Source organism: Drosophila simulans, chromosome X, assembly GCF_016746395.2.
Source record: "Drosophila simulans strain w501 chromosome X, Prin_Dsim_3.1, whole genome shotgun sequence".
NCBI classification, from domain to species: domain Eukaryota; kingdom Metazoa; phylum Arthropoda; class Insecta; order Diptera; family Drosophilidae; genus Drosophila; species Drosophila simulans.
In genome coordinates, this window is record NC_052525.2 from 8,147,361 (window position 1) to 8,165,145 (window position 17,785).

The 17,785-nt window shown below is 43.7% G+C and overlaps 3 protein-coding genes and 1 long non-coding RNA gene across 10 annotated transcripts; 2 read left to right on the forward strand and 2 right to left on the reverse strand.

Annotated features, from left to right (window-relative positions):
- The first annotated feature begins 25 nt into the window (after positions 1-25).
- LOC6725463 lies at positions 26-14,173 on the forward strand. 7 transcript variants are annotated; one of them, XM_016173634.3, is made up of 10 exons: positions 52-174; positions 1,168-1,312; positions 9,177-9,897; positions 10,127-10,246; positions 10,499-10,579; positions 11,491-11,599; positions 11,662-11,921; positions 12,216-12,272; positions 12,947-13,214; positions 13,276-14,173. In XM_016173634.3, exons 3-10 carry the CDS (start codon positions 9,309-9,311, stop codon positions 13,853-13,855), a joined length of 2,064 nt encoding a protein of 687 aa, XP_016038572.1. In that variant the 5' UTR covers positions 52-174; positions 1,168-1,312; positions 9,177-9,308; the 3' UTR covers positions 13,856-14,173. The 7 variants fall into 7 exon arrangements, with proteins under 7 accessions (XP_039153703.1, XP_039153704.1, XP_039153705.1 ...); XM_016173629.3 differs by having other exon boundaries at positions 56-174; positions 1,171-1,312; XM_016173628.3 differs by lacking the exon at positions 52-174 and adding an exon at positions 817-939.
- LOC123327374 lies at positions 2,020-2,463 on the reverse strand. The gene is made up of 2 exons (XR_006542111.1): positions 2,197-2,463; positions 2,020-2,130 (listed from the first exon to the last, which is right to left on the reverse strand). It is a non-coding gene; the product is annotated as an uncharacterized LOC123327374 (long non-coding RNA).
- Positions 14,174-14,454: 281 nt separating the features above from the next.
- LOC27207672 (kelch domain-containing protein 3) lies at positions 14,455-16,425 on the forward strand. The gene has a single exon (XM_016183360.2). The coding sequence runs from the start codon at positions 14,791-14,793 to the stop codon at positions 16,000-16,002; it is 1,212 nt and encodes a 403-aa protein (XP_016038573.1). The 5' UTR covers positions 14,455-14,790; the 3' UTR covers positions 16,003-16,425.
- A 229-nt stretch (positions 16,426-16,654) lies between these two features.
- On the reverse strand, positions 16,655-17,599 carry LOC6740032 (INO80 complex subunit C). The gene is made up of 2 exons (XM_002076881.4): positions 17,414-17,599; positions 16,655-17,354 (listed from the first exon to the last, which is right to left on the reverse strand). Exons 1-2 carry the CDS (start codon positions 17,544-17,546, stop codon positions 17,155-17,157), a joined length of 333 nt encoding a protein of 110 aa, XP_002076917.2. The 5' UTR covers positions 17,547-17,599; the 3' UTR covers positions 16,655-17,154.
- Positions 17,600-17,785: the final 186 nt, after the last annotated feature.

Genomic DNA, 17,785 nt, shown 5'->3' on the forward strand with positions numbered 1-17,785 from the left:
CCTCACTGGCGGATGGTCACACTGTGCGCGGCATTTGGCATTTTTGGCCGCGCAACCGAAAGCCGAGTCTGGTCAGTCGAAAAGCGAACTTTGAACAAAACGGACGTTGGAAAGGGTTTCCATCTATCAACATCTATCCCCGTGTTTTCGTTTTGTTTTTGCCGGCATTTTGGCGTAAGTGTACGTGCGCTGCCTCGCCGCGCCCTTTCCCTTTTACTTCCGCCCTCCTTCGTAAGCGACGCGCGCACTAACGGTGAAAATGCGAACATTGTGCCATTTATTAATATAAATAGCGCGTAATTCAATATACACTTTGTGTGGCGAACGTGGGCTTCTCTACTCTTCGCATTAATGTATTTTTTTTGTTTTGCCAGTGCTTCTTGTTTGCCTGTTGGTTCTTGCAAGTGTAGAACAAAATGAACAGAATGAGAATTGTAATTGTTTGAAGTTTGAATGGGGAGTGTGGGAGGGAGATGGCAGTACCCGCTGATCAGCTGAAGGTGAACCAGTGTTGTTGTTGTTATTGTTTGGCTAATTTCAAGTGCAACCCGTTCATCGCCATCTCTTTCTGCTATTGTCAGTTGACGTCATGACGTCACTAAAACCGTTTTACCGATCAGATGACTCAGGTGCACTGAACGAAAAGAGATTACTTGATGAAAGTTACGTATTGAAAAAGCCAAACAAACGATTATATGCCAGATGACAATCAGTCTCCCAAACAATTGATGTTAAAAATGTCTTTGAAAGTGTAAAGTATGTGACTCGGAATCGATCCCCTAGTTTTTTGCAGTGCATTCAGAAGATCGCACACCTTTTGAAGCTCTGACGTCAGCTGGATACATTTAGAAATGCTAAGCATTTGGTGACTATTACTTGCAGAGCAGCGAGAAAACAACAAGCAGAAGGGCAAACAGCAAACCGAGCAAATATCGATGTGTACGCACTATCAGTTGATAATGAAAAATTGCCCAACTCCCCCTTTTCCACCCACTCGCTGATAAGATAAGATATAAGCATTCTTCGCTCCGCGTGTTTCGCATTCTTTTTTTTCCACATTTTTTTTTATGCGCTGTGCATCAATCAGAATTCGCTGAAAAGTTGTTAACACACACGTTCGTTGGCGTTTAATTTTTATTATTGTTTTTTTTTTTTGATGTTTTTTAGAAGTAGTGAAATAAACGAAGCAAACCAACAAGGAAAACATAAAACAAATTAAGCAAATAATAGTGACCGAAAAGGGAGAACCGGTTGCAAATCAAGTGGCAAATAAAACACGTCATTTGTTCGTTTGTCGATCCAGCAGCAACAGGTGAGTCTAAAAAGCGGGCAAATGCGGGTGGTAATAGTATTGTTTGTGGCACTTTCACCATTTTTTGATGGCCATAATGAGAGCTATTTACGAGTATAAAAAGACTTGTTTCCTTTGTCACTTTTGGTCAGTTGGTGCACAATTTGACTGGTTGCTTTCATCGCCTGATTAGATAATGTTTACCAGCTTAATGAGCCATAAATGAATCTAGTAACTTCGTTTTACTTACAAGCAGATATTGCAAACAATTGTACCTAGCTTCCCAAAAGTTGATATGCCGTAAAAAATTAGCTGTGCCCAAGAACGTGACTTTCATATTAGAATTTGCAGTGCGAGGGTATCATAAACAAACAATTTGATGTCGTGCTGCATTTGAATTTCAATTTCAATTCAAATTCAAGCAATTTGAGCCGCAAGGCCAAGTGAGAATAACGATACTGACCCCCACTAAACTAACCGAATGATTGCCGTTTATGAGTCTGGGGATTTGTTATTGTTATTACTTGAATATATGTATATTTCGTATTTTGTATTTGGTACATTTGGCACTGGCTTTGATAACATTATTTGCGCTCTTCGTTGTTTACTGAGTTTATCTAAATCCATTTCCGTTTCGTTGTCGCAGTTTATTTGCCATTGCTTTGTTTCTAATTCATTTGTCTGACCTGCATTTACCCCTCAACGTTATCCGCACTTTGTTTTTTTTGTTTTGTATATTTCCGCTCTTCCAGTCGGTGGAAATTCGAACAATTTCTACGATGCTAAAAACATTTGGTTAACAAAATGTATACAACGGCGAGCAGAGCGAGAAGAATCAACTGGAAAGAAAAAGAGCGTGAGAGAAGTCCAAAAATGATCTCATTCTCGTATTTATTGTTGCTTACTTGGCACAGTTTTTGGTCAATTTTGTTTCTCCAGTTTTTGTGCCTAGGCAATTTTGTTGCACATTCTAAAAGATTTTGAAGATCCCGGCAATCTTCGATGCCACATCTATTTCCACTCATTGTCTAGAATTTTCGACAGCTATGAATCATGAAAAACAGGGTAATAGCGCAAATAACTTCTTAAATAATATTCTAATAACTATTCTATGCTATATCTTCACTTTGAACTTAGATGCCATATATTTGATGAGTTTACCAATTCGGTAAACTATATGTACATACATACATATTTACTACGTAGAATTCAGACCGAAGAGGCGAGACCATCTCCTCTCATTATAATTATCTATTCGATATATATGTATAAGCATGTACATATATATATTCGGCGCCGGTGTGTTGTGGGTCATTCAACTGGGAGTCCCAACCACTGGCACTCCGCCGGATTCCCGGTTCCCCGGTCTTTCGGTCAATCGTCCGGCTCGGCATTTAAAAATAATCTCCACTCTATCTTCTCCTGACTTCAGTTCCTCTGCCATTTGTGGCCCGATCTCGATTGTGGCCACTTTTACATGGATGAAATGAGGCGTGAGGCTGCCGCTGCTGCAACTGCAACTGGTGTAAAATGATATGTGGATGATTTGTCAGCGGGACGATGGGGAATTCAACCTCATTTCGCTTGTCGATAAACAAATGCAATTCGAGATGAGCCGCGAATTTCACCCGCATTTCTGTGCGTTTGGCGGCTCATTTGAAAGTTGTTTTGTAATATTAGAGCTGGGGGAAATATGCTCATATTTGTGTACATGGGAATGCGAGTGGATGTGACCTGAATCCGAAGGGCCTTGCAACTTTATATACCCATTATTGTATTCCTTCAAAGCAAATTCGTACCAATATCAACATAACTTGGCAGCGTTTTTTGACAAAAATAATGCACAAAAAATGGGGTGGCCCAGAACGGTATGCATCTTGTACCTTGGTTGTCTTGTAATTCGATTTTCAAATGATCGCCGATCAAATATTAGACTTTAAATTTTGTCATTTAATTAACAATTTTTGATCTCCTTAATAAAAATTCGAAAAAATCTGTATTTTGAGCAAAACTTTGAAAATAAAGGCCCAAATATGGAATGTCATACGTTGTTGAGTTTTTTTTTTAAATCCCAATCGAATTGCATTTAAGTTTGGGAATTCTAGGATGTTTCAATTTTTTGCAAATTTTGATGATGTTACCCCTTACAAAAAATGCGAAAATTTGGCCAAAAATTAATTTTTCAAAGTCCTTCCAAAAGTGATAGGGATGGTTAGTATTGGTAATTGGGAGCACAAAACGCGAATTCTTTTGTTCCTGTGGCCATTTTTAGTCAAGTTATAGCCAAAAAAGCCAACATGAAAATTGAATTTTTTGCCAAAAATCGTTTCCCTGATTTTTTGTAAAATAAATAATCGGTATTTTGAGCATAACATTGAAAATAATGGCCCAAATATGGAATGTCATATCTCGTTGAATTCGTAACAAAATTCCCTAGCGAACTGTATTCAAACTTCGAAATTGTAATTTTTTGCCATTTTTCGCAAATTTTGATGATGTAACCCCTTAAAAAAAATGCGAAAATTTGGCCAAAAATTAATTTTACAAAATCAGTTTAAAAGTGAAAGGGGTTGTTAGTATTGGTTGTAAGAAGTACAAAATGGTACTCCTTTTTGCTCTGTGACCATTTTTAGTCAAGTTATAGCCAAAAAAGCCAATTTGAAATTTCATTTTTTTGCCAAAAATATTTTCCCAGATTTTTTGTAAATAAAATATTAGGTATTTCGATCAAAACATTCGAAATAATTACCCAAATATGGAATGTCATACCTCGTTGAGTTTGTTTTTTAAATCCCAATCGATTTGCATTCAAGTTTGGGAATTCTAGGAGGTTTCAATTTTTCGCAAATTTTGATGATGGTACCCCTTACAAAAAATGCGAAAATATGGCCAAAAATTTATTTTACAAAAAATGTTAGAAATGGTTAGTATTGGTAATAAGGATTAAAAAACGGTACTTCTTTAAGTTGTGTGACCACTTTTGGTGAATTGACGTCGAAAATCGCGTTTTAAACATGGCAATTTTGACCAAATTGGCATTATTTTTTCAAATTCAGTGAACCACTCTCGATTTCAATTATTAATCACTATGTGGGTCACCTAATGACGCCTTAATCAGCCTTTAATCGGCGCTCCTTCAACAAGAAAAGCAGCAAACAAAAGCGAAAACCGCCCACTGGCACACTAAAGAACTTTGCCCCCAAAAAGGAAAAGGGGTTTTCTTTGAAATCGAAAGGGGAGGGGGGTGTGTGTGTGTGTGGAAAAGCGGGGGTCTTTCAGCATTTGTAAACTGCATTTTCGATGTGTGTTCTATGTTCCGTGGCCATAAAACTGTCAGACTGGCTGGTCATATTGCCAAGTTGCTCTAATTTATGGAGCACCACCAAATCCACCCAAACCCACCAACCACCACGGCTTTTTCTTTATTTTTTTTTTTGTGGAGAGGGTGGTGCTCTGAACTTTGCCTCGCTAATTCCCAGAATATTGCCTTGTGTATTGTGTAAGCAAAGGAAAGCCGACTTTTCTTTTCTCGCGTGTTCGAATGAACTTATTAACGAATGCACTTCCAGCACGTCAGTTGAGGGTTTTTGCTTAGGAATTAATGGCAATTGTCCATATGACGCATTCTGTAATTGCTTTCATTCGATTTTCCGAGCTATATGTGGTCAGGAAATTATTCTGCTGCCCGCAAAGGGTTTATTATTAGAAACGTTCAGGTAATCTGATTAGAAAGATTAGTATATATAATTGAAAGAGTAAGCAAATCAGGTTATTAGATGATTGCTAATGATATAAACATCTTTATTAATACATATTTTAAGAATTTTCAAATGATTGCGTAGGGTATCCGCTTGTCGCACATGCTGCGTATTAATAATCCAATTTCTATTCCGTGCACAAAGGGCATAAGAGTCAGCGGCATGGAAATGGGGAAGTTGAGGCCATGATGGGGTTTGGTCATTTGAGCCCACGCACTGCATGGAGTATTGATCAGCGGCTAATTGATCGAGTGATTCACTCGTATAACTCCAAATTGATGAAGATGATGTTGGGTAGGGGTAATGCCGCATGCCGCATGCCACAGCGATGTCGCAAACTGTGCCCAAAAACAACAGAATCTGTTCTGCCCCAAAATATTGCATCAAACCGATCCGCCCGAGAACTTTATTATTATTATTATTAGGCTTCTCCCCTTTCGCCCACACAAGAGACTCGATGAATAGTTTTTGGTGAGCCATCTGACGAGAGATTGGGCAAAGACAAATAAATCTTGCTATCTGGGCATAAATATACTTTTCCAATTTGCGCAACATTCGGCGGCAGATGATTCACTCTGCGATTCGAAAGTCCAGACAAACTGACGACAGGAAGGAAGGCTTAATTTGATGATCTTCTTGGTAACAAGTCAGCGAAACATACATAGAATAACATGTGAGTAATACGCCGATATGCGAACGATTGAGCTCAGGATAAACACTCACTTACAGCATGTTTAACTAAATAACATTGATGGGTTTTTCCGAGTTCTTTCCCAAGCTCAGATTGTTTGCTTTGAAGGTCAGCGCTCAGATGGCAACTTGTTTGTCGATTTCAATAGTCCGCAAATGCCTCGAATATTGCGTCACGGGCGATAAAAGTCATCATAATGAAATACAATACTATACACTCATTATATATATGTATATAATATATATTTGAGGGGCTGACGTCATCGCAGATTTGGTTGGACTCGTCGAGAAATCCCAACCTAGCCTAGCCAATTCAAAATCAAACAGAACGAGCGAACGAACTCAATTAACCGAAATGGAAAAACAATTTCAGCCGACTAAACGTTATTCAGAGATATGCAAATTCTGATTCTGATTGAGTTTGTATTCAAATTCGATTGGCAGTTAAAGTTCAGGGCAAGAATGAGGCATTCCACTCGCCAGTAAGTTGTCTGATTTAATTCTCATGTAATTCAAAGCAACTATTAGATCGAATATGATTTTATTAAGATCACACTATGTACTTCTAATGAACACTCGCCGCTATTTGCGTTACCGAATTCCTAGCCAAATTTGTTGTTTGTTTGTTTTTTTTTCTTGGGGGGGCGCCCAATAAATTGCCTAGTTTTTGCAGCCACAAGAAGCTGCTTCAAAAAATATGGCTACAAGAAATTCCAAATTGTTTCATAAACAATCTCATGAAGGCAGCAGGGTGATTTTTTCGAAAAACCTTGACTCGCTTGACGAGTCTATGAAAATGTCCAGAGATTCGATTTGACTGTAGATACGGTTTATTTACAGCTCGATGGGGCAAGACGTAGCTATATCTTTTCCATTGCCCCATCAATCGGTGAGAACAGATGTATGAATATATAGCGACTATATCGTCTCTTATCGCCGGATAAGTCAAGTCAATTAACCATCGAATCAACAATGTTCGATCGAATCACGTTTGCCGCCGTGAGTGAGTCACTAAGTACACTAGTTTACTTTGCAGTTTATTGCGTTTGTTTGTGGAGCGACGCGGTTCGGGAAACTTTGACTTTGAGTCACGTTCTCGCCCCTTTTGCTAATTACGACAAAGGGAAAATTAACTGAAATCAACTGAAATTATGCGGTAATTAGCGCTTGTTACACTGCCGTAGCCGAAACAAATCCACCAATTGTCTCGATTTTAGGCCGCTTACTATGCAACTTCTTTGGGGTACATGCAGCAGGGAGCTCCATGCAACAAAAAAAAAAAATAAAATAAAATAAATGTGGCAAACAGGAAATTGCTGGCGAAAAGTGTCTACATATGACAGTTTCATGTGTGGGCCCACGGACAACCCACTTTCTGGCTGAGTTTGCCCGGCTTGGTCCACGCCTCACTTAAGCGGTACACTGAGAGAAAATAGAGCAGTCAAATGCAGCTTGAATCTAGTTAACACTTACAGCAGAGTAGCTGAAGTCAATCAACAAAGTATATGAGTCAATCATGAAGTGTTTCGTTTTATTAACGATGAGCACACAGAGCAAATATTAAGAAAATAATAAAAAAAAAATAATAAAAAAAATAATAAAAAAATAATAAAAAAAATAATAAAAAAAAATAATAAAAAAAATATATTTTAAATATATTCCTTTATTTCTAAAGTGGAAAAGTGGGCCTGTGAAAAGAGTGATTTTTTCTGTGGGTTGTGGAGGAAAGCACTAACGGAAATTGCCGCCGATGGTAAATGTGTGTGTTGTTTTTTATGCAGCCATATATAGTTATGGAATGAAATTTAATTTCGAAGTATCTGCACAATGTCTGGCTACTAGCTGCATATATGTATGTATTTTGTTCGTTACAAGACACGTGACTGGGATGCTGTCAAGCGTGAAGGGTTTTCGCCGGGGGGCCAAGCCCTTTGGCTTTGCCTTAGCCCCTTTCGGGATTCGCTGGAGTTGTGGGAGTTACGCATCGCCAGGCACTTGCGATAGGAATTTCCATATCGGACGTCGCCCCAAAAAAACACATTGGCCAGCGGAAGTGAAGCAATGCACTTCCAAGCGGGTGTGTACTGTACTCTGCTGCAGTTGATCCGAGATCCGATCATCTCATATTTATTGTTTTGCCAGTGTTATTAATTGAAATTGCAGACGACGAATAATTTCCGGCCGTGAAATTCGAGTGCTGTGCACCCTTTGGCGATGAAAATTGAAGGGGGCTGAAGTGCTTTTAATCTAATTAAGTGAACGGGATGAATGGATTCAGCATAAAGTGCAGAGCCAAAAAATTCTATATTTTTAAGTTATGTGCCTCTACAATTGAATAATAATAAATAACAACTTTCTGTCTCAGCGGCAAGCAAACAAAAGCCGAATTAATTAACTTGACAACTTCCGTTGTTTTGGAACCCAAACATATATGAACATACGTACATATGTACATAACTCATTAGTCGAAAGTTTGGTTGCCGTAATGTCCTTTTGGGAGCACCGAGAATTCCACGAACTGGCATTTGGAAAATGTAAATTTTCACATCCTCTGCATTTTCCGCTTTCCATGCCCAGTTCATTCGCCCCTCGTTTTCCCGCGGGGAAGGAATGCTCCTGTTGTTTGTCCTATGCAAATTTAGCGGCAGCTCAACCCCCAAAGGAAAACACCACCACCCCCCATTTTCTTAACAATTTTCCATCTCGGTCGCCAGTTCCCTGGGCGAGTTCAAAAACCTTTTTGTGGCTCTTTGGTGACATTTGGCCGGAAGTCTCTGCCTTTATGCCTTTAATTGCTGGGGGTGGCAGGTGGTTGACCCAAGGCTCTCTTTTTTTTTTAACCATTCGGAGCCCTAATTTTTATGGTTGTCATGCACATGTCGTTACCACGTTTCCTATTGATTTTCTTCCGCTGGCGTTCTGTTTTGGTTTCTTTTAGTGCTATTATCGAAGTCACTGGGTCGCAGTAAGCCGCCAGAAGGGGGGATGGTGAAGGGGTTTCGTATTTATGACACCAATTATTTATGAATTCTAAATTTGTTTGGCCCACTGCCAGGCAGACAGACAAACAGACAGACAGACAGACAGACAGACAGGCAGGCAGCGCAAGAAGCCCCGAATTCCAAAGGCGTCGAAGGGTACAGGTAACATTTGATATGACCAATGGTTTCGGGTGGGGGAAAATATGGAAATCCGAGTCCGGGCTAAAAATACAGCTGGCACAGTGCAGAGTCGCTAAAAGCGATATTTTAACTGCCACGTGTGGCAAATGGGTTACATTGCTTAAAGCCAGAAAAAAAGAAACTATAGAATCAGATATTCATATATTCTTTATATATATGTGCATATTGTGGATTTATTGAATAAGTGTCCACCGTAGGCGAAGTTCCCTGTTTGTCAGCCACTAATGACAGTCGACTTTTGCTTTCTTTCGGCAGCACCAGCAGCAAGTTTGGGCTCAAGGACGTCGCCGGAGCAGCGGTATCGTATCGGATCGAAGGAGCAGCAGTTCCAGCAGCAGGGAGCAGGAGAAGCAGGAGGAGCAAGGCGGAGCAACCAGCACCAGAACCATGTCGGAGCGCAGGAGTCACATACAGATGGCGCCGCCACCGCCGCCCCCCAAGCCAAACAAATCGCAGACAGCCAATGGAAATGGAAATGGGAACGGCACAGGCATTGGAACTGGCATTGGCAACGGAACCCTGCCGAATGGCAATAAAAACTATAACAAAATTGTCGCAGGCCAAGACCAGGAGCCGCTGGCTCAGAACTCGAGCGGCGTTCGAAGGAGCCAGTCGCCACCACGCACAGAACAGGTCGTGATGACGCCACGCGGTAAAACGGCCAATAGCACGGTGATCCTCATCGAGCGCAAGCTGGTCGATGAGATCAATGATCGCGTCCATGTCGCCGGCGGCGATCACACGGGCATCATCATCAACAAGGACACGGTCGCCGGGCAGAAGAGCGCCAGCAAGGCGGCAGCGCTCTCGCTGGAGTTCCGCGTCTTCCTGGTCAGCGCCAATACGGGCAAGCATTCGCAGGAGTCGCGCACCCTGCGCTTCTGGTTCCGCGACTGGCTGACCAACGAGGAGAAGCAGGCCCACATCGCCCAGGACTTCTTCAAGGAGCTGGTCAGTCCGCAGGACTTTCCCAGAGGTGGGTCTGAAATGCTCTACTGATTTGAAACCAGTTGTGGTTTGATAAATGAACCATTTTTTTTAATGGTTTCAAGCCTCTATTAAATATATATACATACAAGTTTTTATGGTTTGCTTACTTGTATTAAATTTGATAAGAAAACCCAGAACTTCTTATCAAAGTAAAGATAGAAGGCAGTGTGAGAAGTTTTAGGTTTGCTTGATTTGCTTTTTATTTCTCTTTACAGACTACGTGGGCTTCATCAAGAAGATAATGAAGCTCCTGCAGCACGGATACACGGAGATCCAGTCGATCGAGATTGAACTGCGCATCCTGGAGGAGACCTCCGCACCTCCCTCGCGACCACGTGAGTATTCCCTGTTTCTTTCTATGGGGATGTAATAAGAGGGAACTTGATATTCGAGATCTTGTAAATCAAGAGCTTAAATTAAGAGCTTAGTAGCCTACTTTTATGCATTTTTGCTCGGTAAATATCAAGTTCCATGTCTTACTTATGTTTCCGCGTCGACTTTACCATGCGAAATTGACTTCTCATCTGAACTACATGGCTCCATCTATCCTCTGGGCTGTGCGGGTGGTTTGTTTTTGTGGAGATCAGCCCGGGATGGGTACATCATCTACTGCTACGGCGACTGCAACCGAAAGTTCGAGGAGGCGCTGATGGCGCAGCGGAAGACAGGTGACGGCGACAACCTGATGAAGGCCATTTGGCTGGACATGTACACCGAGCAGCTGAGCGCCCGGCGGAAATGAATCCCGATTCCAATGCTGCTCCACTGCTCCAGTGCTCCCACAACTAATCATCATCTAATCCAATCCGCTCAACGAACTTCGTTTTGTATCCGCTTCGTTGCACATTTCCTCGCCGCCTTCCTTGTTGTTCGTTTTTGTTTCGTTTCGTTTCTCCTTTTCGTACTAATGCACGCACTAAAAACTCACTAAAAACAAAAAGAACGCATTAAATATATACACAAAAAGTGTTGTGCACTTCAGAGTATTGAAAACAAAAGAACGGATATGTAAAAAAGCGAAATAAAATAAATAACCAGCTAAAGAGCTGGAAAATTGCTAGTCAAATGCTCTGCAGTTACTGCTCCAAATCCACAAGGATCCCACCTGAGTTTCCATTGCTAATTCAGCTAGGTGGTAAATCTACTTGGAAATCTGCCGGATGTTTCGAAAATACCCTGCGGTTGTGGTCTTTCAACAGCTAGTTACCTTGTGCCGTTGTCTAGCGCATCCTGTGCTGGCTTGGAACCCCCGAAAGCATCCCCCCTGCCCCTTCAGTTGTCCTCGAAATCCAGTTGACACCTCGAGTGTCCAATTTGTCTGCTGTCTGCAATTAAAATGCGCTGCTTAAGCACTTAATTGACCGCCCTGCCAGCCGTTTGACTGTGTGTGTGTGTGCTCATGCCTGTGCGTTTCCTTTACTAACAGACACCGCCTAACCAGCCACGCCCACCGCTCAGAGTAGATGTCATTGCCCGCTAACAGAAGAGTCCTCGCCAAATGAATAACCCATTGGTAGCGGCAATTGCCAGACATGTGCTTTAATCGTGTATGTTGTTTCCTTTGCTCTCATCCCCGTAGTTTCCCTCGAGGAATCGCAGTTCGAATCTCCGCCGTTGACCCAGGAGAAGGTGCTGGAGCTTATCGAGCAGGCATACCCCAATCCCGTGTCCCCCGAGGATCTGGCCAAGTGAGTACATCAAGATCCGGTTGAAGTCTACACCAGAGACTAATTCATTTTGTTTAATGCAGGGACTATGGCTGGAGCGAGCAGGATGTGCTGCTGGTGATCAAGTCGCTGCAGGAGCGCGGTCTGATCAAGTCGATGGAGTACAACGCGTACACCCGCATCCACCACGAGGATAAGGAGATTAAGGTGGTCAAGCAGATGCCCACGATCGCCTCCAACAAGCAGCCCACCATTGCCATCATCACGGCGCAGTATTGCGAGAAGCTCGCCGTGGACGCGATGCTCGAGAACAAGGAGACATTCGTCCGATACACCACAGTCGGTAGGTTCAGTTCGGTTCAGTTCGATAGCGAGTCGACTTTCCCTCAACTCTTACTAATCAAACTCTCGCCTAACCGTCTTTTCTCTGTTTCTCTCTTTCCCCTCCTGTACCCCAATTCCTCGACTTTGGTGGAAACAAAAAAAATATATACAAATCCTCATCACCACGAAAATTTCGCCATAAACGAATGAATTTGCATACAAATTTGCTGATGTTTACTTGCCTGCAATGATATTAATTAAAAACAAACCTTTCACCTTCCCCCGAATCGAAAAATACCAAACCATGTAACAGATTCCGATCCCAATCTAACGAACTCACTCAGAAAGTCCAAAAAGAAACGAAGATTCGGTAAGCTAAATGTCCAGAACCCACTCCTCAATTGACAAGCACCCATATATCGAAGGTCAAGTTCATGAGTTTTATATGATTAATACTCTAAAGAATCAACTTTGAATCAAAAATAGCAATAGTAATGCGAACATTAAGCAAACGATGGGTGGGGGAACATGGAGCGTTCGCATCTATCGAGTGTGCACTGTACGCGAATGAGTTGCCATAAACTTGGATAGAAAGTTATGAACTTGGCCTAGAATAATTTGATTTGTTGTAACTGTATTCGTGTCCTTTGTGTGTCTGTGCTATGCCGTCGGTGCTTTGTTTTGTTTCATTTGTTTTGTTGTTATGGTAAAGGATTGCCCCAGGATACATGACCTTCCATTGTACATATGCACATGTAACTACGTCATAAGACGGATTGATTAGATCCGTCACGCACTCGGTTCATTAATTGGCTTACCATCAACATTATGTTTTGTATTTTGGTCGCAAAAGAATATTGAATGTATGGGATTTATAATGGTGTTTCTTTTTGGAAATAATATCTACATTTCGTATGATTTGATCCTCTTTCCTGTTCTTTTGAGGCCTTTTTGTATAATTTGGTATATATCTATCAATGTCCTGAACGTAAACCGCTTTCTGTAAGCCAATCAACTGATCCAAACTTTCTCTCTTCTCCACAGGCGAATCGAATGTGTATACCCTGGGCAACATCGGGGCGCACAGGATCGTGAGCACCAAGCTCCCGTCGGTGGGCAGCAATCGGGAGGCGATGACGGCGACGGGCAATACCACCACCCGTCTGCTGGGCACATTCCAGAAGGTCGACTTTGTCTTCATCGTGGGCGTAGCCGGTGGCGTTCCCCACTACACGGACTACAAGAAGCACGTGCGACTGGGCGATGTCGTCATCTCGTATGTGGACAAGCAGCGGGCACTGATCAGCAATAGGTAAGTTTCTCGAATATAACATCTTCAATCTATCAATCGTAATCATGTATGCTCTTCACAGCAAGGAGAAGCCGTACGTGTACTTGTACAAGAGCGGCGAGGACGTGAAGACCTACTTCCCGGTGAACGATTCGCTGCAGCAGATCGCCGAGAGCCTGCAGGCCAACATGCAGGTGAAGCGGCCGTGGGAGGACTACCTGAACCAGGCCCAGCAGGCGCTGGCCCAGAAGACGGATGCCGACTTCAACCGGCCGGACGCGCGGACGGACAAACTGTTCATGAACATTGGAAACAACGAGGTGATCGAGGTGGCCCACCCCATTGCCGCCGACGAGGTGGACGGTGTGAATCGGCTGCGACTCCATCTGGGTCCCATTGGATCCGGTAGGGATCTGGTGAGGAGCGACGAGCTGCGCACCCAGTTCGCCAGGAAGTACGGCCTACTAGCCACCGATGTGGAGATGAGCAGCGTGCTGGACAGCATCATTGGCAACTGCAGAGAGAGCTTTATACTGGTGAAGGGCATCGCTGACTACAAGGACGGCACGTCCACCAGGAAGTGGCAGAACTTCGCTGCCATTTCGGCGGCGTCGGTGGTCAAGTCGGTTATCTGCGGCATGGACGCGCCCACGAATGTATAGGAGGCGGGGCTTCGAATCCCCTATTACCTCCATTCCCTCCCCCTCCCCTCTCCCAGCAGTCCTAGCATTTGATTTGCCTCCAATTTTCGTACCAATCCCGCTGCGGCGCCCCACTATTCGTAAACCAAAATGTGCATAGATTGCATCATATATAATGTATGTTCGCGTAATATTGTATTAAATGATTTCTTGTTATTTATTTTGTTATAACTTTTGTACTACAATCAATCTAATTTACACACAAACACTTGACGTATATAAACACATATATACAGCAGTAAATAAATATCGCAACTAAGCTTGCAAACACTAAGAATATTTAGTGAGAATTTGTGATTGGGTGAAAAGTTCAGGTAACTTAACCAAAGATATTAGAATAGTATAATCTCTTTGACATTATTCATTGTTTGCAGCTTCATCTTAAAAATAAATCTAGTGTAAATGCAACTATTTCGCAAAAATAGCTAAGTATTTAATGCAAATGCATTGGATTTTCGAATTTGTAATTTTTGAAAAGCAATTGTCAATGAGAAATCGATACTATCGGTATCGATAACAGCACGACCCAGTGGAGCCCTGCTATTTCGTGCGTCCGCTCACGCACGCAACTCTGTGTGTTTGTGCTCTTCAAAATCCGATCCGTTTCGTTTCGTTTCAACATCTGGCAAAACTGGCAGAGCGGAGCGCAGCTAGTGTTTGGTATCAGCGTTTACACCTGTGTGGCCTTCAATCGCTCGCAGCTGCGCCCGCACCTCCCCGCCCCGCGCCCAAAAGGAGCGACAACTGCGGCGCACTTGCTTTCCTTTGTGTGTTTTGGCTGCTTCGGCTGCTCGGGCTGCTTGGGCCCAAATCAAAGATCTCCGTCTCCTCGCACAGCACACTGGTGCTATACGGCCCGCAGCCCACAGCGCACAGCTCATCCAGTTGGCCAAGACATGCTGTGGACGGTGCACCTGGACGGCGGGCCACAGCGGGTCAATCACGCAGCGGTGGGCGTGGGCGACTTCATCTACAGCTTTGGTGGGTACTGCACTGGATACGATTATCGCTACAATGAGCCCATCGATGTGCACGCCCTGAATGCGCACACAATGCGCTGGACTCTGGTGCCCCAGCAGCTGGACGCCGCGGGTGTGCCACTCAAGTATCCGCTGGTGCCCTTCCAGCGCTACGGACACACGGTGGTGGCCTACAAGGACCGCATCTACATTTGGGGCGGCCGCAACGACGAGAATCTGTGCAATACCCTCTACTGCTTCGATCCGAAGACAGCGCAGTGGTCGAGGCCTCAGGTCACTGGCTGTCTACCCGGAGCGCGGGATGGCCACTCGGCATGTGTCATTGGCAATAGTATGTACATCTTCGGTGGATTCGTCGATGAGATCAACGAGTTCAGCAGCGATGTGCATTCCCTTAATCTGGACACCATGGAGTGGCGCTATGTTCAGACATTTGGCGTGCCGCCCAGCTACAGAGATTTTCATGCGTCGGTGGCCTACGAGCAGGAGCGCATGTACATCTTTGGCGGGCGTGGCGACAAGCACAGTCCGTACCACAGCCAGGAGGAGACCTACTGTCACGAGATCGTCTACCTGGACATGAAGACCAAGGTGTGGCATCGACCGTTCACGGCCGGCAAGGTGCCCGTTGGTCGGCGCAGCCACAGCATGTTCGTCTACAACAAGCTGATATATGTCTTCGGTGGCTATAATGGCCTGCTGGATCAGCATTTCAACGATCTGTACACCTTCGATCCGCGCACCAAGCTGTGGAACCTGATACGGGCCAACGGCAAGGCGCCGACGGCGCGACGGAGACAGTGCGCCATTGTGATCGGCACTAGGATGTTTCTGTTTGGCGGCACCAGTCCGAGAAGCGGCTCCTCCAGCTCACCGGCAGCTGTTTCACCCACTCAAGAGGCGGCCGGAGCCGCAGCGGTTGTTGGAGTTCTACCGCCCGGTGTGGCGCTTATCGACTACAGCGATCTGCATGTGCTCGACTTTGAGCCCACTCTGAAAACCCTGGCCACCATGGTGGTGCTCAAGCACCAGCTGGACATCTCGGGGCTGCCAAGGAGCTTCCGCTCGGACCTGCAGATGCTGACACAGCCGAACAGTATTAGCCGGCCCATCAACCAGGCCGGCTAGCGTCCAAAGCCGTAAGGAATAAGCCGGAGTCGACTGCCACAAAATGGAATGAGGTGGAAAAGGGTGTAGCATCGCGGAGCCACTAGTCCGGCTCTTTGTATTTGAGCTCGAATAACATTTACGGGAGGGATGACGAATGGAGGACCTGAGCGAACGATGAAGAAGCCCCAGTAATTACAAAAGTTTTAGAAACTTGCTTTTGGTACTTCTGATAGCTGCTAAATAATACACAATAATTATGACTATTTGAATATAGAATATAGTTCATGAAACATTTATAAATCGTCCTTAAATGATACGCAATAATTATGACTATGCGATTATAGAATATAGTTCATGAAACATTTATAAATCGTCCTTTCGCCAAAATGCCCGATAAGAAAATGAATATAATATCTTAAAATCATTTGTTCACACTATAAACATGTGCGTACACTTAATGAATTCAATTCGGGTGTTTGACCGCGTGGTCATATCTCTTGACATGAGATCAGCGGCAATAGGCCGCTGCAATCGTACTTATCTGTAGTTGCCACTTATGCTGTCCTGTGACATGTTTACTGCAGCCCATAATTAGAACATATTTATAGTTTGCCTACTTATCATGTCTAAACACATATTTAGACACATTAATCATATTATTATTATTATAACTTTGCCTTCATGCTGAATTTTGTATAGCTGGTTAACCTAACACTATATTAATCTGTGGGCCTTTCATTGCGAACTCCAAACTTGCACGAGTCGGCTGTATAAATATTTGCTTTTCGCATTAGGATCTATGTGGCAGCCGTTTTGTCAATTTAAACAATTTCAAACCGCCAAGGTATTCATCTCACCTTGGAATTACCTAATCTATTGTTGCGGTCAAACTAGTGACAAATCTCTATAGCCAATTTACAGAGATCATCTCCTTTTAGGCAGCGAATGCATATATATGGTAATTGTGGATGTAACTTCCCTTGAACGCGGTTTTCCAGCCAGGAAACAGTCATCGAATCACTTGAAAGCAACAGCCTCGCACGCAATGCCAGTAAGAGTAAGGTCAGCAGCGCTCTAATTGCCTATTATGAGTGGTAGTTGGATCGCAAGGTCTCCAGGGGCGAAATACAGCGAGTACATGGGATGTATGCACCATATGGATCGAACGAACTATCCCACGGCGCTCGTATAGCCGCGCACCATGAGATAGCCATTGACGATGTCCGAGGGCATGTGCTGCATGGACGCGTACTCGTCGGCGCTGGCGAACCTTAGTTTCGTGTGCGGATCGGCATAAGGAGCGGGCAGACCGCTGATATCCGAGTACTTTTTGGCCGGAACCAACGAGGGCGGTGCATTGAGCGTGAAGTCTGCGAAGTGAAGCACACATATGGATGCCGTTGCGAATCCACATTCATTGCTTACTCACAGGTTGGTTGTTCGGCGGACAGCTTTTGGCTACGCTCCATGTTGCTTATCTGCCGTAGAGGGCGGTAAACACAGTTCTTTGGAAAGGTAAACGGACGCTTAAAAGATCGTTTAGGCTTCGCGTTTTGTTCCATATTTCACACGTTTCAATTGAGATGGCCAGAAATCTAGAGATGGCAACTTATGCCACGGCAAGTCTATCGAGAGTAGCAGACATCTAAAGGCATTGTTATCGATTTGATAAGCGTTGAATATATCGAAAAGAAATAAAGAAACAGCTGTCTAAATTAAAGAATAAAGAATAAATTATTACGCATCCATGAAAGTGGGCTCTGTAATTACTCCGTTCAAATTGTTTGAAAGTAGTCTTTGA

Excerpts from the sequence above, each read along its gene's own strand:
- LOC27207672 (XM_016183360.2), top strand. The coding sequence starts at position 14,791 with ATGCTGTGGACGGTGCACCTGGACGGCGGGCCACAGCGGGTCAATCAC.
- LOC6740032 (XM_002076881.4), bottom strand. The coding sequence starts at position 17,546 with ATGGAACAAAACGCGAAGCCTAAACGATCTTTTAAGCGTCCGTTTACC. Across the intron at positions 17,355-17,413 it reads GTCCGCCGAACAACCAACCT|ACTTCACGCTCAATGCACCG; the intron begins GTGAGTAAGCAA and ends TTCACTTCGCAG.
- LOC6725463 (XM_039297769.2), top strand. The coding sequence starts at position 9,309 with ATGTCGGAGCGCAGGAGTCACATACAGATGGCGCCGCCACCGCCGCCC. Across the intron at positions 12,273-12,946 it reads CAAAAAGAAACGAAGATTCG|GCGAATCGAATGTGTATACC; the intron begins GTAAGCTAAATG and ends TCTTCTCCACAG. Across the intron at positions 13,215-13,275 it reads CGGGCACTGATCAGCAATAG|CAAGGAGAAGCCGTACGTGT; the intron begins GTAAGTTTCTCG and ends TGCTCTTCACAG.